At 41.6% G+C, this 24,743-nt stretch overlaps 2 protein-coding genes across 3 annotated transcripts in view; one reads left to right on the top strand and one right to left on the bottom strand.

The window, feature by feature from the left end:
• OSBPL11 (oxysterol binding protein like 11) overlaps window positions 1–16,066 on the top strand; it is a 38,708-nt gene extending 22,642 nt beyond the window's left edge. For both annotated transcript variants that reach the window (XM_058839575.1, XM_058839576.1), the window contains 7 exons: window positions 3,160–3,305; window positions 5,289–5,429; window positions 7,407–7,905; window positions 9,281–9,467; window positions 12,052–12,234; window positions 12,845–12,998; window positions 14,362–16,066. In XM_058839575.1, coding sequence (XP_058695558.1) covers window positions 3,160–3,305; window positions 5,289–5,429; window positions 7,407–7,905; window positions 9,281–9,467; window positions 12,052–12,234; window positions 12,845–12,998; window positions 14,362–14,439 — 1,388 coding nt within the window. In that variant the 3' untranslated portion in view covers window positions 14,440–16,066. The remainder of the gene's footprint in view (window positions 1–3,159; window positions 3,306–5,288; window positions 5,430–7,406; window positions 7,906–9,280; window positions 9,468–12,051; window positions 12,235–12,844; window positions 12,999–14,361) is intronic.
• A 142-nt stretch (window positions 16,067–16,208) lies between these two features.
• Window positions 16,209–24,743, bottom strand: part of LOC131579520 (TGF-beta receptor type-2-like) — a 33,134-nt gene continuing 24,599 nt past the window's right edge. The window contains exons 6-7 of the mRNA XM_058839577.1: window positions 23,590–23,717; window positions 16,209–19,816 (exon numbers count right to left, since the gene is read on the bottom strand). Coding sequence (XP_058695560.1) covers window positions 19,604–19,816; window positions 23,590–23,717 — 341 coding nt within the window. The 3' untranslated portion in view covers window positions 16,209–19,603. The remainder of the gene's footprint in view (window positions 19,817–23,589; window positions 23,718–24,743) is intronic.

The following is a 24,743-nucleotide window of genomic DNA, read 5'->3' on the forward strand; positions in this document are numbered from 1 at the left end:
AAATTGCTTAAAGGTTGAGAAAAATAGAAAATCTCTTTTAATAAACAACTGACCACTCCAAAAAACAAACAAAACCCCCCCAAACCCTGCTGCTGATGGGTGTGGAATATGTGCAGGCAGCAGACAAATATGTTGCCATGTCTGCACAATTGGTCACTTCTATGCAAGTAAGAGCTTAGTGGAATTGTTCTACCTGATTCATGTGCAGTACATGGAACTGAATGTGGTCATAATTGTTTGTAAATTCTGCAGCTTGTTTTTGTGGCTTTTTGTGAGGTTTTTAGGATTTTCAAATACTTCTCTTGCACAACAGATCAGTAGATATAGTAAGTGTGTAACAAAGTACAAAGGAGTTGTCTCTCCCTTTATCTGTCCCATATTCTTCTCAAATTTTAGGTGCCTCCTTTGCCAGGGCATATTATTTCAGAGCTGTAACAGATTTTGCTTCCAAGATGAAAAAAATGTTATATAAAAACATTAAAGCTATATAAAAAGTGTTTATGATTCTGAAATCACCAGAGGCATTAAAAGAGAATATGTGAATAGATTGAATAAAATTTTTTGCTGTATTTCAGTTCAAAATTTCATTTAAACATAAAAAACTGGATGGCAACTCTTGAGATATTTGTCTGAACTGTGAAGTTATCCTGAAAGAACTCTTCCTAGTCTCTGAATTTTTTGACTGTTTATGCATAACTGTGGGAGATACACATCAGAAGTATTTTTGTTTTGGCATTTTCACATATGCAGTACTAAGATGAATTTTCGACTTGTATCTGAGGGCATAAGTAGGGTCCAATGAGCACCACTGTAATAACTTAAGATAGTTTTAGTTTGGAGTTTTTTTTGACAAGTGGTGTAGGTTTTTAAATTTTTAAACCATGAGGGCAAAAGCTTAATTCACTGACTGCTATTCAGTTGGTATCTGCCTGTTATGGCAAAGTCTAAAAATACTGCTTGAATATGTCCAAATCTTGAAGATTTCTGGTGATATCCTGGGGAGATGGATGGAGAAGAGAGGATCAGCAGATTGGATGATGCATTACTGGGGCCAGAGTTAAAAAGAGACCATTAAAAGAATACCTGTGTCTTTCTGCAGCCTTCCATCTCACCCCTGCTGTGGCCTTTCTCAAGACACTACATTTGTTCCTTTCAAGGATTGCCAAGAACCTTTTAAATTTATTTTTTTTTTAACCCATTTATCTCAGATTTCTCCTGTTGGCTAAGGAGGGATACTTTTGATTCAACTCGTGAAGCCAGGCTTAAAAACCAAGGATTAGAAATAATGTAAGAGTGCCAGTTTACTATAGACTGTTAGATGACAAAAAAAACCAAACCAATGAACAAAAAAAACCCAAAAAAACCCAATCAGAAGACTGAAAATATTACCCCAACACATCAAAATGTATTCTGAATCACAAACTTAAAAGATGAACAAGAAAGTTCCACCTTTTCCTAAATTCCAGTCACAAGTGGTGTGCGACAACAATTTGCAACTCTTGAAGAAAAATGTAGGAAGTGAAAACTCAAGAGGTCTGTACTGTACCAGAGAGGAAGTGCTGACAACTGTTTAAAAAGAAATTGGTAAAGGCTCTAGAGGAGGAGGATGTCACAAGTAAGGGGAATGGCTTGTGCCTATGCAAAATAGCTGAGGACAGATTTGTATATGCTCTTCCAGTGGAAGAGAAATCTTAAGGTGGTATCTTGTCCATTCACAAAGATTAAAATACAGCTGGTAGCTCAAATCTTTCAAAAATGCCATCTTAACAGCAAAAATTAAACAGAAAATGTAATAAATAAGGTTATTTTATATGTAACTGATAGAAAATATTAAAGGGAGGCTATTGGGTAAATTCAAGCTAATACAGAGGCAGTGAGCATGGATTAAATGCAGCCTAGAACGTGCAGTTAGAGATTAGTGTGTTGAAAGTTACAGCTTAGAAAGCAGATGTCATGGAGAGGTTTTTAGGACAAGTGAAACCTTTTCAAAAAGATGTGACAGCAGCATTCTGACCATCTTACTTTTTGACTTCTTTGAAATTTCTGTTTAAATAGCTTTAATTTAGTGTGGTCAGGAATTCTTGTTTCTTATGATGTAGTGGATTAATGAGTAATGGATGATGAAAATAACCTACCTGGCTGTGGGAAAGTTGTCTCAATAGCAAAGCTGGACTTTTTTCCTGCTCCAGTATTTTCCTGGTGAAAATGCTGCTGTTTATCTGAATTAAGCTCACTCTGCCTGTTTTGGTTGAGGATGTGACCTAGTTGCAGGTAACAGGGGTCAGGAAATACAGGATTGTGTATCATATGGGAAGAGACAACAGACACTGTAGTACAGATACCGTAGTGTAGCACAGGGAACTGTTATCTGGTGGTAGAAATTCAGGTTTCCTAGTAATTTCCGTGTTTGCAACCCAGCCAAGATGGTTTGTCAGTTTGTGTATTCTTCAGTTAAAACTGATTGGAATCACCTGTACATTTATTACCCTTTGAAAAAGAATGGAACATTTGTATTATTAATGAGGAACCTGACCCATTCTGATAAATTAACTGAGAGTAACTGGAGATGCTGGGATCATCAGGTGGGTAATAGCTTTCCAAACCCTGCAGGTTTGGGGGTTTTTTTGTTTTTTTTTTTATTTTTTTTGACAGCTATTATTTATTAAACACTGTGTGCCTGCCTTCTTGGCAGCTGAGAAAAGACAAGCACCCCCTCCAGAGAAAACAGTAGCAGCAAAACTTCTTCTTTAGGTTTTTTTAGTCTAGAACAGAGCTGGGTTTCAGAAGCCAGTAAGTGGAAAGCTGTTTTTCTTATATGTATTTTGGTACCAGTTAAAGAAAAGTGTAAAGGCTGCTTAACATTCCCATGATACTGGGCTCCTCCTGTAGTGTCTGATTACACCTTTCATGACACCAACTAGTTTCTCCAGTCCAAGTTGCATGTATTACAGCTCGCCAATCCCAGTGTTTGTGCTAATGATCACTGAAGGTGGTGTCTCATTGCACCACCTTTGTTTAGTGGCTGCTGGAGGCATTGGCTGCAGGAGGAATTGGCTGCTTTCAGCTTATTCCATAAAACTAGTTCTTTTGTTGGAAACTGCTGTTTACTGACCTTGCAGAGGATGAGCAAGCTTCAGCGCAAACTTTCCTTTGCTTCAGGAACGACAATCAGTTGGTTGGAACCGAAGATCTCCCTGGCAAACCACTTCAAAAATGGAGCAGCTCAGAATTTCCCAGCAGAGATAAACAAGCCAGAATCTGTCAGAGAAGAGCAGTCCATTGCAGAGCCCTGCCAGCTAACAAGGGTAAGGTAATGTGACATCCCATTTCTGCGGGGAATTATTCGGAGGAATACCTGTAAATGTTTCAATCATATTATGTGAAAATGATTTAATGACAGTTATTCTCATACTTTTGGTTAGCTGTTTAGGAGGAGTGAGGACAGTTGTGGTAAATGAAACTCTCTACCTTGTTTATTCAACACATTTTTGCTGCTTTATGTAACTTGCTGTCAAGTGGAGGGAGCCAACTGGAGTGGCAATGCAAGGCATTGAAATAGGTTTTTGCACTTCATTATTTACTTGTTTTAGATAAAATGCAAGGGAATACTACTTAACTGAAATTCATGACACTCTCAAAATAGGCCCAAGAAGAACTGCCTAAACAGACAAAAGACAAAATTGCTGGTCTTCAGCTATTACATTTTCCTTTCTTTTCTAGGTCTTGTTGCATCTGTTTTTCTTAATCTGAGCAGCTCTCATCATTTGACTGCAGGGTGGCTTAATGCATTTGAAATACAGTTACAGTCTGTATCATTTTCAGCTACAGTCTGTATCATTATAACTGACAAAATGTATTTGAATTGCAAAACACTGAAGTAAAAAACCAGCAGGGATTATGATGAAGAACATGTTTTCCTAACTAAGCTAGAAAATCATAATTACATCCTCTTTATGCTAGTTGGTTTCACACAGTTGTTTGGCTGTGGCTGTGTAACTGTGAAAAGATAATGTGCTGTTTTATGTCTCTGCAATAGCACTAGGCTGTCTTACAGAAAAATCGAAATGGAAAGGATTTTTTTCAATTGCTATAGTTTATAGATTTTTAAATGGGTCAGAGTAGTTACTATGAAGTTAAAAAAAAGAAAAGATGAAACAAACCTGGGAGCTTTGAGCTAAATCGCTTAATTGCTTCCTTTCAGTAATTAAGCTAGTCACAGTTTGAGTACTAAATGTATTTGAGGTATGACTAGTGTTATCACTCCCCATAGGTATTTTCAGCTCCCTTACTTCTGAGAGCAGAACAGCATAGCATCCTTGGAAAGGAGTCACCTCTGTGTACTTGTCATCAGGATTTGAGCTCTGTGTGAGGGCTTGTCCCCCTGTTTTTCATGGCTGAGTGTTCATAAATCTGCCTTGAGCCAGGGCAGCTGTTCCAGGACAAAGGGCTTTGCTTATGCAGAGGCATATTGCTGCCTTCCTGTGGCATTCAGTGCCTCTCCCCTCTGCATCTGCCTCCCTCCAGCTGTTTGCTCCAGGAGGATGCAGTTCAGAGCCCTAGGAATGCCACCCTCCCTTCTGCCTGAAGCATTTGACTTTCTGCTTGCGCTGTGCTGGTTGCTACAACAGTGCAGATGTAATTACTAGTCTGTCTGCTTCAGTTACACAGACACCAACACCTGCAGTGTAATATGCATGGGGTTTTGTTGTCTTGAAACTACTCTGAGTTATTTTTTTTTCTTTCACTATTACATATTTGCACTCACAGCAACATGATAACGCTTGTGAAGTGCAGCTCGGAGATACCAGGCATAACGGTAGTCACGGAACTCAGAACTACAGTCCGACACAGTCTTTGGAGTAGTGATGGCAACACTGGAAAGGCTGAAGTGGTGTGGAGGTGGAGGGGGTTATTGAGGTGGTTGGAATTGCTGCTAGGTTTTGCTTTGCTGTTTCTATGTATGTGTTAGATGCTTGACGTTCTGTGAATGCACAAAACTTACAGGAATTTCTTTTAAGCTTTTTTCTTTCTTTCCATGACCCATGTGAGAGAGGGTGAGAAATCTGAGCCTGAATCCTCCAGATGGAGTCTGCAATGAGTTATCTTCATATCCATTCAAAATCTTCAGCTGTTGTTTATCTTGGGAGTAAATTCCATTGTGTAGCTCTCTGCAGGGAGTTTATTTAGTCTTTTTTTCATACATGGGCAGTTAAAAATAATATGAAGTACTCTTTGAATACTGTCTGGCCAGTTACATCTCTGTGCTAAGTTTATGGCTCTTATTCCAGGAACCTGAAGAAATAAATCCAGATGAGGAGCTGGAGGATATCTGTGATGATAAAGAAGATGATCTAGGGGCAGTGGAAGAGCAGCGCAGTGTTATCTTGCATCTTTTGTCTCAGCTGAAACTTGGCATGGACTTAACAAGAGTAAGTAATGGAGGTGTGAAGACTGGCTGCAGTAAAAGTGAAGTATCATTTAAAACTCAACTCCTGTATTGAACAGTGTTTAGTATGAAATTGTGGCCAGTAGCAACTTTAGGTCCCAGGATGATGTCCCAGATTGAGACAGGTTTAGGTGAAATATGCTGACTGTCTTTTCTGTTACCTTCTTTTTATGTTTTCTACTGTGTTTTTGTTGCCTTTCCCGTAACAGCCTGTTTTCTTTCCAGTGTTTGAACCTTAGTCTTTTCATGTGGTTTTCTACAGTCTTCCCATTTTTCTTTCTGCTTTCCTTCCATGATCTCTTTTCTATCTTGATAATGCTTTTCCACACAACTTGTATAACCCTACACCCGTGTCCATGCTGCTTCTGAAAATAATTTTCTGTTGGTTCCCCCTTATCTATCTTTAGATGCCTGTTTAAGCCTCTTTCCTATTCTCATTTCTGTGTTTGCTCACAAGCAGGCAAGAACAAAGTTACACTGGAGAGAATTGGATTTAACACTTGAATGCAGATCTCAAAAGCAAGCAGCTTGGAAAAAGTGACACTCAGTTGCTATTAGCTTGGGCAGCAAATCTGGGAAAATCACGCTGCTACCAGCTTGTGTTCAAGTTGTTCCCGTAAAGACTTCTTGCCACAAGCACTAGGCACTTTGAAATAAAAAATGGATTTTACAGTAGCATGGAATGAGGAAAACACTCTTTCTTGGGATTATGGATTATTATTGTTTTTTAAACCTATATTTTTTGAGCACTAGCTGCATAGCCCCTAGAAACACTTGTATTGTGCAACTTGTTTCGCAGCTCGAGAGAGAAAATAAAAAGGAGGTGTGAACAGGCCCTGTCTGTGGGTCAGGCTTAAACCCCTGCTTCTAAACTAGGAACTGATTAAGTCACTTTCACTTACATTGAAGATTGGATTTAGGATATCTTTTTCTCTTAGTTGGAACAAATTATTGAGCCTGTCTCCCACTTGTAACCTTTGGCTGTGTGGGGAAAATTGTGTTTATTTCAGAGGAGGCAAGGCACTGAAATGGACAAACCTGACTTCAAAACAAGTAATGAATTTGTTAGAATTGTACTTAATATCAGGGTACTAAAGTGAAAAGCTACTTAATACTTAAATTTGATGTTGCAACAACATGGCAAGTGTATTCAGTTTAACTTGAATGTCTATTAAGTCTTATGTCTGTGCTTTTTCTCATTGAATGCAGATGATTTAAATGGATTGTCTTGATCCCATGGCTGAGATACACTGTGTTGATGTTTACAACAGTTAGTTATGTCAGTTATGTGAGTGTAGCTATGTGAGGCTTGTTCTCACTGCAGAGAAAGAAAACACTGATGATATCCACAGCCTTTCACTCTAGGGGGTTGCCCTTGGCTCAGGAAGGACAGGATTGCTGTTTTTTATAGTGTTGAATGTAACTGTGAAAGTATAAGGTACCTCTGCTCAGAGATAGAGAGTCAACCCATCCTGTGCTGCTTCTCCTGGATGCTTGTCCTAGTTGCTGTGTGGAGAGAGATTCTATAAGCTCTTCAGAGCTGGCATAGCTTCCCAGCTTTCCTCTCCATTAGACCATACCTTTCCTAACTTCCACTCTGAACCTTCTTTGCTGTAGTTTGAGTTCCTTCATGCTTGTTTCCTCTTTCACAGGTGTATGGGACACATTATCCCTTTGCAGCTCTTTCATGTTTTTGGGGTTTTTTACCTGATGCTCAGTCCCTTTTGATCTCTTTAGTCCTACTAGTACTACTCACTGGGCTTTTTTTCTCCTTGTAAATTGTTTTTCTGGAACTTCTGATCACTGTATTTTGCTCACATCTTACAAAAGGAACAAGAGAGTGCCCTCAGAAAGTGTGGTGTCCCAAAAAGGACAGAATCCTTCTCCCAAGGACTTCTCTTATAAAATGCCTGTCTCAGTTTTCCTTACTTGAGCCTTATGACTTTTCTTTCATTTTCAGGTGGTTCTTCCCACTTTCATTCTAGAGAAGCGGTCGTTGCTGGAGATGTACGCGGACTTCATGTCCCACCCCGATCTCTTCATCGCCATCACGAACGGCAGCAGCCCCGAGGAGAGGATGATCCGCTTTGTGGAGTATTACCTCACCTCCTTCCACGAGGGCCGCAAGGGAGCCATTGCCAAGAAGCCCTACAACCCCATCATTGGGGAGACCTTCCACTGCTCCTGGAGGATGCCCAAGAGCAACGTGGCCACCGATGCTGGCACCAACTCCTCTGCTCACTCCCCCTCGGAGCAAGTAACTCTGCCTAAAGATCCAGAAGGGCAAGCGGAGCCGGACTATTACACGGTGAAATTCGTAGCTGAGCAAGTGTCCCACCATCCTCCCGTCTCAGGGTTTTATGCTGAATGTGTAGAGAGGAACATGTGTGTCAATGCCCACGTCTGGACAAAAAGTAAATTCCTAGGAATGTCAATAGGAGTGACAATGGTTGGTGAGGGTAGGTGTAAATTCTGTCCTTTGTTCATTTTAGAAGTTTGTTAAAATATTAGGAATTTAATAGCAAATTTGATTTTATATTCAAAAGATACCAGTTGTCACTGCTGTAAACAGCAAATTTTTAAATGGGAGGGAAAAATAGAAAGGTTTATGCTTTGACAAAAATCAGGATTCTATTCGGAAATAAAATAGTGACTTTTAAGCCAAAGATCGGTTACTGTGATGTAAACAGATATTTATGAATTAATTTACATCAGACATTTATTAAATAGAACTGTTGTTGCATTTCTCTGTATGGCACTTAATCTTCCTATGCACATTTTGATTTTCTTTTACTAGAAAAATTGGAACCTTTAGGGACAGAGAAGGGTAACTGCCTTCAAATTGTAATTTTCCCTTAGTTATTAGTATTTACTGCACAAGATGAGACAGCCTCTGTGTCCCCTATGTATTATATCCAGTACTTGGGGATTCCAGGCACTTGCTACAAACTATATACTACACTCTGGACAAGGGAATGACCAAGGGAATGCCAGGGTATATGAGAGGCACATCTTTGGCTGTACAAGTGTAATTTCTGAAGTTGATCTCTTGAAGGATCCTTCTCAAACCATAACTTTTCTCAGAATTTCCTGTGTTGTTTTTGCTGATGTCAGACACCCAGGGGTACTGTGCCCCAGAGGCTGGAGCAGGCAGCAATTAGATGTTGTGCCGTTTTCTTGTAAGGGCAAGAGGGATATCTTGTGCTTTTGGATTATTTATAGTAATCAAACCCACTAATCTTAAAACCCAAAGAAAAATTCTAGTATTTAATGACATTCTTGACATTTACTGCAAAAGTTGGTGTCAGGAAGGAGTTGGGTTTATCTTGGCAGAAAGATGCTGTAAGAATTGTCTCTGCTACCTGCCTTCAGATTGGGCAAGGTGTATTATAGAAAGGGAAAGCAGGAGTATTAGCCCTCCTCAGGATCTGCAGCTCAGGGATTTCATTCATTATTTCCTTTTGTCAGTGTAAGTCTTGTCTTCCCGTGCTCCAGAGCCATCAGTAAGAGAGTGACCAGCCCTTATATGTGCTTCTGAAAAGTATATGCATAGCATGGGATTGTACTTTATGGAACAGTATTATTGAGATAAATATGTTTTCCCAGAAGAGATTTAAATGCACATTACTCAAGTTAGTACTTCCAGGAAAATGTTTGTATCTATTATCTAATAATTGACACTAATCTAATAATTGTGTGAATTTTTTAATTTTCTTTTTTTGTGTGAAGGGCTATGAGGAAAAGTAGCCAGATGTAGTATTGACTATTTCAACAATTTGTTTGGCCTTTTCTGAAATGGTACTGATTTACAGATTCTTGTATTTCTTCACACAGGTATCTTACATCTCTTGGAACACGGAGAAGAATACACCTTCTCTCTGCCCTGTGCATACGCCCGCTCAATTTTAACTGTTCCTTGGGTAGAGCTGGGAGGAAAAGTCAACATTAACTGTGCAAAAACTGGGTATTCTGCAAGTATTAACTTTCACACCAAGCCCTTCTACGGTGGCAAATTGCATCGGTGAGAACATTTTGTTTGTTTGAAATAAGATTGATCTCACTTTTGGAGAACTGAAGCTTGCATGTAGTTCTGTTTCACTTGGTGCAATTTGAAAGTGACACATCATTTGGGTTTTTTTCCAGGATGTATCTTCCACTTTGCAATAGCTATTCTTGTGTCATAAGAGATAAGTTAGAGGATGTAGTTTTACTTCAGTGATTTAATTTGGAAACTGCTTTGTTGTTTGCCTCTCTGAAGTTAGTCACAGATGTAGGGCTTTTTAAAGAGAGATCTGTTCAAGGTACTGTAACTATTGAAAATTTGACGTGGTGATGATTGGACATTGCCAAAAGAATCTCTTGATGGGAAGCAGCAGTGTTGTCATGGTTACTCAGAGCGCACAGGAGTTGCTATGGCAATGGTATGGATTTTTTTGTAGAGTGACCCTTGTTGTTAGACCTCAGCTGGAACTCAGTTGGCTCCTTGGTCCTGTACCTCTTTAGATGGATGAAATAGAGGATAATGATAATGGACAGCTAGACATGTATCAGTCATGCCAAGATTACAAATAAGAGCCAGCAGTTTTTTATCACTAGTGCAGGTTCAGGCAGATACTTTGGTCTGCAGTGCTGGCAGTGGTTGTGTGTCAGAGCAATGCAACCTGGAGAAATACAGATAATGAGAGTTTAATGGAGCAGTTCATACTGCACCTCAGTAATGAGTGATACAACTTTATATTTACTTCCTGCTGACCAGAGGCAGTAATTTTGATATTGATATTAAAATACTGGATTGCAGTATTGTCTTGTTACCACACAATGCTTGGAAAAAATCAAGCTGTTAAAGTTGTGAAGAAGTAACTGCAGAGTCTGACTAGGCTTATCTCTGGCATCCTGTGGATCCAGGCTGTTCAGAGATCATCTTGGAGGAGGACAGGGACTCCACCATGTGTAATAGCTTGGGTGAGGTGTGGAAGTCGCAGGATAAGAAGAAGCACAAACTTAAGGCTGCTTGCTTGTCAGCTGCTCTGTCTGTTGTTTTCAGTAATTGTTAAAAAAGAAAAAGTAAATGTGCTTTTATTGCTCATGTTTTTTTCAACAAATCTTTAAGTTTTTGTAATGGTAAACTGTGTGAGCAGCATATAGTTATCAGCCTGGGTTTTTTAAGGTATTACTCATGAGGTTAATTCAGGTTTGAGCTGCTGGACCATGGTGTGACAGAAGTCCTGGCAGCTGCCTCCCGCTGTAAGCTGGCTGTGAGCTTTTCCCCTTGCCCTGGAAATTCCCTGCAAGTCTGCTTTGGCTGGCATCCAGTAGCTCTGTGCTGGAAGGTCTCACCTGTGATACTTGTTTCATTGCTTGAGAGATAAATTTATCTATTTTGATGCTAGGACTGGGGAAGACCGGTAGGTGCAGTCACAGTGGGAAGTGACCAGAGTGTGTGGAAGAAGGGAAGTGGAACTTGTGTCCTGTGCTCCCTTTTCCTCTGAGTGTGGCACCACGCCAGGTGGGAGCACAGAAGTGCTGCTTTCCACCCTGCAGGATGCAGTTGTTCAAAGGACATCAGAGCAAGTTGGTGGTGTGCAAGTTTGCTGTTCTGAGCTGCACACAGTGGAAGTGTGGAAGGAGATGTAGCCTGTGCTTTGTGTGAGCACTGATGAAATGCAGGAGGGCTGGAAAGTGGTGAGTTTTAGGGAGGCTGTGTACAGGTAACTGCAGTTTAATTGGAGCTAGAGACAGTATCCCTTGTGAATCCTGCAGCACCTTACAAGTGAGAGTGTCTCAAGTCTCGTTTGCATAGTGTCCAGACCCTCTTATTTCTTTGTTTCTAGGAGAAAAGTTCTATTTGAGACGGGCAATTTGCTTGCCAAGCAATATTCAAAAACTAGGTCAGGATGAAGTGGATGTCAGGAGGTCTTTGTGCAGGTCTTGAAGTTGAGAAGAAAAATACGCATCAGTGTGTGTAATTATGGTGATACTTGAGCATTATGAAACACTTTGAATTAAATACTGCATGTTAGAAAGACATTTTCCTTATCTTGTTATTGGCTGAGGTTTCTGTAGAAGAGACAGGGAACAAAAGCAGTTCTCCTGATTCCTAGTTTCCTACCTTGCTTTCTGCCTTTGTGTTATCTGCTGCTTATGTGAGCAACAGGAAAATGAGACCACCTACATAAGGAGAAGGTTGAAATGTAAAGACACAAGATGAAGTGCCAGTTGATAGTGAGATATATTCTTGCTAGAAAGTTTAGTTTTTATTAATCTGAACTATGTGTCTGATGTGATACTTCAGGTGGATACTATCAACTGCTTGTTTGATGTGAATCAGCCTGTGTTAGTTTCTTTTTCATTTTCAATTTCCTTAAGAGGCTTGAAACAAGCTGAAGCCAAAAATGGAGTTTCCTGGGTAACATGAAGAGAACTAGAGCAGAGAGTGAAAGTCACTTTGCTCTTTTAGCTTCTCCACACAAATGCAATTCAAATAACTAACCTTTTTCAAGGCAGTGTGACAAGTTTGCAAACTCATTCAGGATTGAGTGATTATGCAAGGAACAGTCCTCAGGTTTCTTCAGCCACAGCTTTTTAAAAATGAATTTCTTTCCTAGAGTCACAGGTGAAGTGAAGCAGAACATGACAAACACAGTGGTGTGCAAAGTGCAGGGGGAGTGGAACAGTGTGCTTGAGTTCACCTACAGCAACGGGGAGACCAAATATGTGGACTTGACAAAGCTCTTTGTGACAAGAAAACGAGTCCGGCCCCTGGAGAAGCAAGGCCCCTTTGAATCTAGGTACAGTATGTGTTTGCTCTTGTCTGACCCTTTTTGTCCTAAGCAGTCTGGTGAGTGCCTTAGGAAAACCTGCAGTTACAGATAGTATTTTTGGATAGTGCTTAGCAGCAGTGACCCTATTTTTTTAATGTTTTCTAAAAATAAAAATCAAGCAAAAAAAAAAAGTGCAAAGCCCTAGTGCAGGCACATGGCTGTTTATTTTGCGTCCTATTTATGAACAGAGGGGATTTTTTGAGTTCACAAAATGCTTACCAGAGAACAGACTCCCTATTAGTTTTGTTTTTACGCATCAGCTACACAGCAAGGCAGCCCCTGATATCCTCACAAGAAGCTGTTTGTTGAATAACACTTCCAATAGCAGCTTTAAAGGGTTTGCAAGCAGACATTAGATTAGCAGTGCCAGAACCTCAGAGCCCTTCCTACCTGCTCCCAGTTGCTGGAGTAGCTCTCAGACTTGGCCATGAGCCCTCACCTGCACTACCATGCTCTGGCCTGGGCTGGTTTGTCACGTGTACATGGAGAGAGTGCTCCTGTTCCACAGCGATCCTGCAGTTTGAGGTGGCTGGCTGGGAAGCCTTTGGAGCAGTAAAGTTACCAGTTAATTTTGTAGGAGGCTGTGGCAGCATGTGACAGAGTCTCTGCGGGATGGAGACATCGATAAGGCTACAGAGCACAAGCGAGCTCTGGAAGAACGGCAGAGGAATGAAGAGAGACTTCGTGCTGAGACAGAAACACCTTGGTGTACTAAATACTTCCTTAAAGATGTAAGTTTCCAAGCAGTTATCTGCTATTGCTAAAGGTAAAAGCAGGCCTGTTATGCAAGCAGGGGCACATATGGGTCTGTGTCTTACCAGAATAGAGTATTTGGCCTTAGATCTTGCAGTTTAGCTTTGTGGGATTTATAGGAGTAAGGTAACATAAGAATTCGTAAGCATGTAAAGGTATGACTTCATTCTCCACTTTGTGAATGCTTGGATTTTGCATCAAAATGTTTTTCAGTTTTCTGGTCCTGTTTCTTTTACCAAGCACTTCCTTAATGGCACATGGAAAATAGTTTTGCATATACACATGTGCCCAAAGAAAATAATCTGTAGTACTAGTTTTGCTGAGGTTGTGTGTTTATGTACCCAACGTACTATTGTTAGGAAGAAGAAATTGAGTTCATTCTCAACTTACCACTTTTTTTGTTCTTCTGCATTACATTTTGGATAGAACTTAATTGTTCAGTGTCTTAACCTGTACTTCAGTAATAATAGTAGTAGTAATAATGTAGTAATACTTTCAACAAGGTGAAGTGCAGCCTGCCCAGGAGGATTGGGGGATGGTGATATGGTAACTTTGAAATAGGCTTTTCTTGTGGTCCATGTGGTGAGACCTTGCTTGTCTAGAGACCTTTGCTGAGCCCTTTGCAACAGGAGAGTTCTTGAGTAAAATTAATGCTGTAGTAGTTTAGATTCTCCTTATAGTGAAAGTTTTATCTGTTACACTGCAGTAGTGTAATTCCCCCTCTTCTCTCCATAATTGTGATCTAGTAAGGGTTTAAAACATAGGCTAAAGAGTTTCTTTCTCTTGGACATATTCCATGTTTGTTTTGTCAAGTTCAGGACTAGCTCCCATGAAGGTTTTTGTTCTCTAATGCTGTGTTAGTATGATTAGCTCAAAGTTATATAGTTGTATTGTTAGGTTTGCAAAATATGAAATTCTGTTGCTAGTCCAGGATACAGATGTACTCAGAAAACATTCACACACGATCCTGAGCACTGCATTTCCAGGTAAGCAGTTGTGCTGAGGTAGAGCTGATAATCCTGGGTAGCTGCCTCTCTGCTGGCTGCTTATTTGGCTTCTGAAAGTAATTTGGATCACACAGTTGAGAAGAGTGGCTTTTTGACTGGGTTAATTACAAGTGCAGTCCACTCCCAGAGATCATGGTGGCTCGGCAGGAGCCCGCACGTGTTCTGAAGTAGTGTCAGCAGCCTGCAGTGCTGATCTCTGTGCCTCAGTCTGTGGGAGTTACAGACAGTAGCTCTGTCCCTCTGCTGTTCACAGCCATCAGTCTAACAGTTGTGTGAAGGCAGTTCTCCCAAGGCAGTGTCTTTGTGATAACCATACTTTCTCTTTAAATTGCAGGGAGATGGCTGGGTTTACCATAAACCCCTCTGGAAAACAGTCTCTGCCGCACAAACTCAGCAAACGGACAGTAACTAGAAAAAAGCCGCTTTAAGATGAGTTTTCTGATTTTCCTCTCCTTTTCCTCTGTCTCTCAGAACACAGTAATCACACTGAGTGTCCCCTTTTTATGTAATTGTGCAAGTTTAAATGAGCATAAAGAAATAAGAGAAATAAAGAAATAACTATACTAGGGCACTTTAAAGCTATTTTAAAACAAAAAAGAAGGTAAAAATCCAAGTTGTAGAGTCAAACCTGCCGGGTACATTCAACCAACTTGTTTTTTTGTATGATCCAAGAGATTTTATCTGCATTGTGTAAGATTTCTTCTAAGTAGATCTGATTGCAAAAGCTGCCTGAGAGAAGAAGGAACCTGTTGGATTTTAGAGTGACATAAGAACTCTTTTGGAATCTGTGTCAAGCTCTTTAATCACTGAAACCTCCGCAGTACACAAGTAGACAACAGCAACAGAAAATTGCTGCTTTTATGCCCAGTAATTAACCTTCTTGGCAAAAACTGGAAGGGTGTTTGGAAGATGTGCCTGAAATCAGTATTAAGAAACAACTGGATCATGACGACCTTTCCTTCAGAGAGAGCGCCTGCATGCATTGGAGGAATATGGGATGTACGTAGAGACTACTTTTCTTTTTTATGGATTTATAAAAGCAATTAGAAGTGTAACCATGGAGAAATTTTTCCTCTGAAACGTTTTAATATACTTGAAATAATTGACTTGAATTGGAAAAGTAATTTGAACACTTTTCAACTCTAATTTTATTAAATCTCTTTGAGTGACTGGTTTTTCTCAAGTTATAATATAATGAGATCTGGCCTGTTTTTTCTCCTCCAACTTCTCTTCCTGAGGACTAAGGCTTTCAAAATGAACAGAAAACGTACAGTTTTGTATTTAAATTTCTCTGCCCATCTAATCGTTTCAGAGATGAAGTATCAGTGTTACAAACTGTCCTTTGGGTTGTTTTGTTTTCCTCCTGTGGTGTTGTTCAGAACAAAGCAGTGAAATGTGACCTTGAATACATGGACTGTAGGTCCTGGTTTTTCATCTTACCATAAAGAAACCCAAACAAACATCGATTATGCTGAGGACTGGGTATTGATTTGAAACACAATCAGATATCAGGAAACTGTATTCAGGTACAAACATACTTATTTTTTTTTTCTCCTTTTTATAACTATTTTATTGAAGTCTAAGAATTGCTGGCAATTAAGAATAGTACTTACTATGGCTTTCGTTATTGTTGTAACTACAAGCTACCTTAATTTTTCCAACAGTGGTGCCTTAATCTGTTTTTTCTTCTGATGTAGTCTTCCAATCAGTGTATATAACATTATCTGCCACTTCCCAGCCATAGCAATGGCTGCACCTGATCCAGCATCATGAGAACTCACAACTGTGTGATCTGGTAAGATGTTTTCCATAGAGAAGATGCAAGTGTAAGAATGCATCAGAAGGTTTAAATAACCATGTTAACTTTCAACACAAACTTTAAATCATGCAAAAAAAAAAAAAAAAAAAAGTTGGGTTTATGCACAACTGTTTTGATCCTCTTGTACATTTTTTTTTTGCTGTGAAATGCACTGAGATCTCAATGCAAGTCATAGTCCGTTTATGAGAAGTGGGGGGGGAATAATAAAGCTACAAAATGATTCATTTGTTCTGTCTGCTTTCCTAGAGATCAGGTGACCAGGAAAGAGTAGGTGGTTGTTTTCTTACATGCTGGAGATCTGTCTGGGCTTTCCTTGGTCCCAAAAGTGGGATATTTTGGCACTATGTGCTTGAGTGGTAGCTATTCTCCAGCAGAAGAATGTTTTAGGCCCTACTTGTCTTGTGATATTCTATACAACCATCCTGTTGTGATAGTTTTGGATATCCATTGGGCATTTTCATGTTTAACCAGGAATAAAAATAAAAATTAAAATAGTGGGATTAGTTCCTCCATGTTTTTGGGTCTGTGGCACATGTGTCTCCTTGGCCAATTCCAGGATTTGGGATAGGAATCGTGGTGGCAACGTGTGAAATTCATCTGTGGTTCATCAGCACCTGCACCAAAATGGGGCTGGTAGAGAAGGAGATTAACACTGTATACATTTCATAGTTGTTTTATCCGTGTCACATGGCACATCTGCTTTAAACGAACACCAGGGGCTGTGGTGCAAGGCCCAGCTTTTAATACGGCAGTGATCAGAGCAAAACCAAACCTTTTTCAGCTGAGCACACTCCAGGGATCAAGCTTAAGCTAATTAAAATACAGACTTAAAACTCAGTCACTAAACTCGGCTTAAAATTTTGGTTTGGGATTTGTCAAGGTGATGGCTGTAAATGAGACTGGCAAGCTTCCATGTTGGCCATAAACCCATTTGTGTTCTTTATATAATACTATTAGTCAAGTTATTTCTCTTCCTCCTTCATCTGGTATGCTTGTGGTTTCACACTAAGAAAGCTGTTACTAAATGAAACATTTATTGTTGTGTAAAACCAGACCTAATCCTGAAGAAATACTTTGACACAATACATGGGGATGTTTCTAGGAAAAAAAGAGTGTGAAGCATTCCTTTGCTCAAGTGATCACCAGAACTGGAATGGTTCCTGATATGGATTTAGTTATGATGAAAATTTCTGCCTCTAGAAACAAAGGACATAGTTGAAAACCATTTAGAAGAAAAAATCTAGCCACTAAATATCCAGCTTAAATTGTAATTGTGATTCTTCAAGGGGTGGCAAACACCCTGCAGAGTAATGGATATATTTTTAACTCTGACCAGATTTGATTCTCTTGCGTAACTGGTGTTGTTTCCATCCGGTACCTTCTGGAGCAAAGGGAAGGGCTCAGTGCTGCTTCCTGTGTAGATACTTGCTAGAGCCACAGTGTGTTCCAACAGGGAACATGGCAAAATAGGACATTGGCTTATGTTACCGTCTGTCTTCTTGGCTTGACTGGGCCTCACTGAAGTTAAGAGCAGAATTTTCATTGATCTCAGTGGTTTTAGGCTCCCTGAATCATAAACAGATCTTGGATCTTAAATAAGTGGCTGTCTTTAGAGGTGTTGTGGAGCCTGCTGCTGCTCACAGAAAACAGTGTGACAAGTCAGTGCTGTTTAACACAGACATTCAGGTGTGTAATCCTGATGGATTTGTGTTTTGTGGGGAAAAAATTCACTGTGCAAATTGGGTTGTTCAAGATTTTAGGCATGGGTAGGGGAAAAGATAAAGTTTTTCAGCATATTTATAGTATGAACTGTCAAGCCTAGGATGAAGTCTGTCTCCCCAGGAGAATTTGGATTTCAGCCATCAGAATCAGAGGTGCAGCCTTCAATGTCTAGTTTGCACAGGCTGGTGCCCCTCTGTCCCTGTCACCTGTGGGAAGAACAGGTCAGAGTGACTTTTAAATCCTTTTGAGCTTGGAAGAACAAGTGAACATATTCATTGGTGTGTCCAAACAACTTGGTGCAAAACTTGGTATGAAAATTTTGCACAAAATACTTAGGAAAGATTGGACAGCCTGGAGGGGAGTTTGGTACCAGTGTTCCCGTAGTTTTTTATCTCCATGACAGAAAAGCTGCCCCATGCTCTGTTTCTCTTGTGCAAGAGCAATGGTTAATATGTTAAAGAAATGAGGCTGAAGTCAGGTGGGTTGGAAAAGGTGTATTTGGGGAACTGGGGAGGGTGTGCTTCAAGAGAAAAGGTTAACTTGAAAAATTGTGAGGTGTCAGGAGGTAGCAGCCAGGTGAAGATTAGTGAGAATGACAGGTGCAGTCACAGTTGCAGATGGCATAAGTGGTAGCTAAGCACATTTTTTGCTATTTAGATTTGGTGCGACCTAATTCATTCCCCTTCTGTCCTTCTTTGAAGTGTTTGGAGACAATAACCTTTTAATTTAGCCGCTGTAAAAACAGTCCAGGGAGGTGGAAACAAGAGCTAGAGAAGAAAAGATTTTTCTATGGGTTAGTGCTGTCATAGCTGAGCACTTAAAAGAACCAAACCAGCCCTGCAAGTCTGCTTCCCTGCTCCACATTGAGGAGCCTCAGCTGTTGAAAACTTGTGGCTGTTGCATGGTTTGTTCCCTTCCCCTCTTTCTGGGCTGATCCATGCAGCTGTGTAGTATTCCTCTCAGATGCTATCCCAAAAAAATACCTCTGTGAAGGTCAGGTCACCTGTGTGTCAGATATGGGCTTGCAGGGCTTAGGAGCACCTGAGGTTTTTGCTCCTAAGGGTGGAGGGGTTTGCACAGTACCAGGGTTCAGAGTGAGGTGTGACTTACCTTTCCTTAATTGCTTTCCAGAACAGAGGCAGCCTGGGTTGATCTGGTGATCATGGGAATAAAGGTTTCAGTTCAGTCTGATCATGTTTCCCCAGGTGGGGTAACCGAGCCGAAGGGTGTGAGAGTTTCCAGAAGAATTGGCCAACACCTTGTGTTAACGCTGTTACTGTGGCACAGATCTGGCTAGAGGTGGCTGGAAACTGGTCTGATGGGGGAAAGAATTGTCTAGATATCCTGCATGGAGAGTTTTTAGGGTGAAGCAGCCACATCCACACTGGTGACTTCTTCTTTCTCTCAGAGAAGCTTCATACACCCACCTGAACTATCAATTAACCCAGGAATTCCCCAGTGAGGAAAGGTATGTTGGAGTTGCATCGCATCAGGCTTTTACAAACCAGATTGTTGTGGATCTTTGCACAATATTGCATGAGTGATTTTCTTGGATGTCAGCATTTCTTCCACAAAGGGTGTGGTACATCTAATGATGTCTTTTTTCCCCGCTACAACAGATTTTTGTGTGTGTGTGTAGGATATTAAAAAGAGGAAAATTATTTTAATCACTGTAGAATAAGTTAGAAATAAACTCATGATGACAATATGGAAAAACTTAAAAAAGATAGACATGGAATTCAAGTGCTTATTAATAAAAGATTAAACATTATTATTTTAAAAAATAATAAAAGGAATGCTTTGAATCATACATTTTAAGAAAGTACAAAGTCAGTTCATATAATAATGTTTCACTTTAACCAAAATATTGATTCCACAGTTCACTGTATCTGTGGGAGGAAACAGATCTTATAAATAATTTATGTACTAGATCTTACTTCCATTTTGAAAAACAGTGAGGTTTTTTTTCCTCCATGAGCTAAATGCTTCTCCCTTGTCCTCTCATTCCTTGTGATGAGGACTTTTGCCTGCTGCGTCACTGAATGTTTCTGCTCCCATCACTGTCCTGGTGCTCCCCACCTGGAGAAGCTGTTTTGCTGGCCTCATTGTCCATGTTGTTGTTGAGGATGTCATCGCAGTCCATCTGTGCCATCAGGTTGAAGCGCTCAGCCACGCAGTGGGCAGTGAGCCGAGCCTCAGGGTCGTGGTCCCAGCACTCTGTGATGGTGTCGCACAGGAAGCGCATTCCCTGCAGTCAGAAGGGCTGAAATTAGGATCAGAAGGCAGGAAGAAGAGGATCTAACACAGTCTCAGTGGTTTACCACACTTCTGACAGCCTCCTGCATAAAAGCTGTTTTTGGCCAAGCTTAAGCACAAGAGGAGTCAGCCTTGGTAAATTGTGGAAGTGCTGATGCTTCCACTGGCACTGCTTGTGTTAGAGCAGCAGCCTCAGCTCTCACAGCATCTGTTCCCAAACATTCCCCATGCTCCCTGGAAACTGGCTTGTGTTAGCTGTGAGACTTAGAGCCTGTTTCCTTTCAGTCCCTATTTATTTCCTGTCTCAGCCTTGCCCATTTGGATCAGAACATCCTGAAATCAGGAGGGACAGGAGAGGTGTGGACAGTGACCTGTAGGCTGCTGGCTGAGCCCAGGCCTCTGGGTTTGAGCTGAGCCCTGCCTGTTAGACCTGGAGGGAGGGGATGGGGGGGAGGGAGGTGGTTTTCAAAGGAAGGTTTAGAAATAATTTCTTAAATCTCTCTTTGTTTTAGTGGCATTCTGAAAGAGTGTGCCGTGTCAAACACTCATTGCAGTGTGCAGCTGAACCTTGTTCTCTTATCACATAAGTGTTTTGGTTGAGATGGGCTGAGGTGCTTCCCAGTTTACTCCAGAGTACGTGGAGTTCCTCCTAGGCACAATGCTTACATCTCCCAGAAAGCTATTTTTTTTGTCCAATTGTGTAGGGCTCTGAAAAGAGTCACAATATTTTGGGCTTAGGAACAAAATAAATGGTAGTATTCAGCTGGTGCTTTTCCCACTCTTTAGCTAGTAACACAGCTAGCACCAGGAGCTATGTTGAACCTTCCCTCGCCCATGTAATTCCATGATGTGCTATTGCTCTTGGCATCATTGTCAACTGAAGTTGGAGCACAGTGGAAAAATCATTATTCTAAATAAAGCTTCATGTTTTTCAGTGGGTTTTATGTATTTCTTAATTTGCAATGTAGAGAACTCTGAAGTTTCATATGGACCCACACAGGAGGAAAATCCAAGTCTTACAGAGATAATAGGTTCAGTTCCATCTGCCCTTCTGCACCTTGCTCAGAACTCACTGCTCACTGCTAAGGTTCATTGTGCTAAATCTTCCATAATAGACACAGATTGGAGAGAACAGGATTGTACAGCAAAACTGACAGATGGTGTGTTTCAGCACCTCTGACGTCACTCATTTATTAGCTTAGTTGAAAGGATTTGAGGGTAATTGATTACATGCAAAAATGAGCTAGCTTAGGTGAAGCTTTTAAAGTCATCCTGTTCTCAAACAGGACACCCAAGATTTTCTGTACTTATTTTCCCTGAAATCATAACATTTATTTGTGGTTTGCCTTGTAGTGATGATGCTCTTTTGAATGGTACAACTGAAACATCTTGTTTGGCTTACAAAATGAACTTACTTTGGCTTTTATATTAGATATCCGTTTTTCTAAGATTCCAGAGGGTGCTGAGTTGTACAAGTGTATTTTTAGTGGCAATATTGACTTAAACTTCCACTGCTCCTTCCTGTCATGCAGCAGTTGTGCCAGTACATCAGTCTGTTCAGCTGCTTTGTGAACTAGATTCAGCAATTTACCTGGCCTAAAAAACCCTTTTTTCCTCCTTTTTTAATGTGCTGGGGTGTGAAACAAGGTAAAAGCATGGACTTAAGGGGTCTGTAAGTTATCTAGGAAACTGGGGATGAATTTCTTCAGCTGACTTTGTTGTGGGGCCTTGCAAGCAGTTGCCCTGAAGCTGCTATTGGGTGAGTCAGTCCTGTCAGGGAAATTAGTGCTGACACTTGCTGAAAATCAACCCATGGTCTTCACTTGACTGAGAGCGATCCTGACATTCAAAATGTGGAAATAGCATTTGGAGCTCTGCAGCAAACTTGTTTTCATTAGTGGGAACATTTGTGGGTGCCTCCCATTCAGGTGTCACCCTTTCTCAGTGTCACCCAACACTTCCTCCCACGAGAAGCCAGCCTGGACCCCTGGAGTGGCACAAGCCGGTGGCTTTCTGCTGCTTCCCAGCAGATGGTGCTGCCCAATTCCTCATCCTGGGGAGAACGGTTGCAAAATGCCCAGAAAATGCTGTATAGCCAGGCTTGTAAGGAGGTGTTTATTAGACCAGCAGAGATTAGTCAGAGAAAAACTTCCAGCAACATGACATGGCTTTTCTGTTCCTCTTCACCAGTGACCATCAGATGGTTCAATGAAAGTTCCCACCTTACAAGCCTTGCTCTGTTTGCCTGCTACACCAACCCAACTACAGCAACATTATTTCTGGGAGGTGACTGCAGTCAGACTCTCTTCAGCCCTGGGAGCAGCACAGTTAAGCTCACACTCTATCAAAGTGTGATTTTTGACAACCCAAGCCTCTGTGTATTTTTTCTGTGGTTTCAAAGTTTATCAGAGACCCTGGGAGGTGAATGTCTGAGATGAATACTCAAAGGCTTCAGATATGTGGCACTGCTGATTAAGTTCCTGTACTTGCTTTTGTCAATGAGAAAGGCTGGGTGAGCTCCAGAAATGGACACACTGACTGATAAAACTCCCAGAGGGTCCCACAGAAGTCATGGGTTCATTTGATGCTCTTTGCAGTTTTGGGCAGTCAGGTCAGCTGTGAGTCTTTGGACAAACATGGTTTTGAGAGGAGACATTTAAGGGAACATGTGGCCTCCTAAGCTTGAGAAATTCTCTCTTTTTTTTTGCCAAGCCTGCCTCCATGTGCCAGCAGGACAGAGTGGGAGCAGAGACAGTGTATTTTACAGGTGGATATTGCGAAGTGATGCACTGAGCACTGCAAGGCTCTGAAAGCCAGCAGGCTCAATGTTCCAGCTTGATTTTCAGGTGAATGGGAGTGTTGATCAGCAGATGGTGTTTTTCCACAAGACATGTGCAATTCAAGAAGTACCAAAGTCAGGCAAGAAGTGGAAGTCACAATTAGCATGCCTGTTACCCCTTGTGTCCTTAGTGTGTGGCAGAAAGCACTGGCCTGGGGCAGAGGACTCTGTCAGGGCCAGAAGGGAGCTCTGTTTTTGTAGCTGGTTGCTCTGGGTGTGCTTGTGGGTGGTTTTAACAGAGCACATTTTGTCACTGCTGAACTGTTCCTGTTCTAGAACACTGGCTTATGCCCTCTATGCTGACACACTTTGCTTTCAGACCCTCTGAAGGCTGGTGAAAGACTTCCCTTGGCAAGCCCTGAGCCTTGCAGAGTCCCTGCTCTCAGCTTCACTCACTTTTCCTGAGTGTTCCACATGAAGGAGATGCTTTCTGGCTTGCTCTTCCTTGAAGCAATGGAGATTTCTCTCATGTTGAAGGTAATTTTGAGTTTGAAAGCCTCAGCCAAACAGGCAGAAGGCTGGATGTGCCTCCCTTCCCCTCTGTCCCTGCTGTGAATGGCTGTGTGTTTCCTGAGCCTTCCAGGCAAGGTGCTTAGGGGAGAAGTGGGGCCAGCTCCAATGATTTACTGTTTCAAGAGCTGCACTGAAGTGCTCCATTTTGCTGTTATCTTCAGGGTGTCTAAAACTCATCACCTCACATTCACAGCCTCCTGGTCATGGCTATTGATCAATGTGTTCTGCTGTGCCCATGGCTGGTGCCTTTTGTGCAACAGGGAAATGAGTCCAGTGGGACTTGTGTGGGCCCAGTCATCCACAATGGATCTCTGCCCACTTTTCCTTTGACTATAAATTTAATTTTTCAGGCTGGTTTAGTGAGGAAGGACAATGTGTGTTGCTCTTTTCTGAACCAGTTGCTCCCAGCTTACCTGGTGCACCAGCCAGCTGCTTGGGATCTCGGGCCGGCCTCTGCCATGCAGCACGATGTCCCTCATGGTGTCCACACAAGGCTGCTCCTGGACTTTCGACCCAAAAGGCAGCTCATAATTCTTTACCTCTGCAAGGAAGCAACAGCAGCATTACAGGATGTTTCTAATGCATTCCCTTCTTTGTTTTGGTATGGCCCACTGGATAAGAATGGTTTTGTTTTTAACAGTCTGCAAAAAAATAAGCAGATCTGGAAACAATTGAGAATTTGAACAGAGAAATGTAGTGCTGGGTTTTCACATAGAGGTTCTTTTCAGAGACAGCACCAATGAACCATCTGACCTCCTCCCCGAACCCAAAAGATGCAGTACAAAGGACCTGGTTTGTCTTTGGGTGAGACAATTTGAGCAGGCAGAAAGTACTGTGCTGGTGAAGGATGGGAGGGCTGACTGCGACAAGAGAATTTCCAGATTTCTGCTACTGGTAGGGAATGGATTAGAAGAGGAATGGCCCTTCTGGAAGAGCAACCCCATGTCATGGAAGACCAAGGAGAAGCTGGCTATTGGCAAAGGTGAGAGGCCACCTCTGCCAGCTGAGAGGTGATGTGAGAGGCTGGTTTCTGCCCGGATGTGAATGCAGGTGTGAGATATGAGTGGGGAGAGATGGCCTAGGAATGCTGGCTTGGGAACAAAGGATGCATGGGGCATCCGAGCCAGGCAGAGGCCTCCCACTGCCGACCATGGGGCTTGTAGGACAGTCGGAGCAGCTTTCTGGCCAAGGGTTGGGGGTTCCAGCAGTTCTATGGACTTGTATTGTCAGTAGGTGGGACAGAGAAGGAAGCTAAATGGGAGCAGGCAGAAGACAGGCAGGGGCTAACACCAAGGCAGTTAATGAAATGTTTTTCTACACACAATTGTCAATGCCAGGATGTGGCTCTGGGAAGTGACAGAGTATGTCATACTGTCAGAGGTTGGGGTTTGTGAGTCCCCATTGCAACATGAGCTCTCTGTGTTGTCTGAAGGAAAAAATGGTTGAGGAGGGGGAGGCAACTTTGGCTTTTCCTGCTTTGTTTGCTTTGCATTATCAGCACAGGTTCCATGGGTCTTGGCAGCTCAACAGTTTTGAGCAGGGGCTGGACCAGATGTTGCCATGGGGT

This window comes from Poecile atricapillus, chromosome 5 (genome assembly GCF_030490865.1).
Source record: "Poecile atricapillus isolate bPoeAtr1 chromosome 5, bPoeAtr1.hap1, whole genome shotgun sequence".
Classification (NCBI taxonomy): domain Eukaryota; kingdom Metazoa; phylum Chordata; class Aves; order Passeriformes; family Paridae; genus Poecile; species Poecile atricapillus.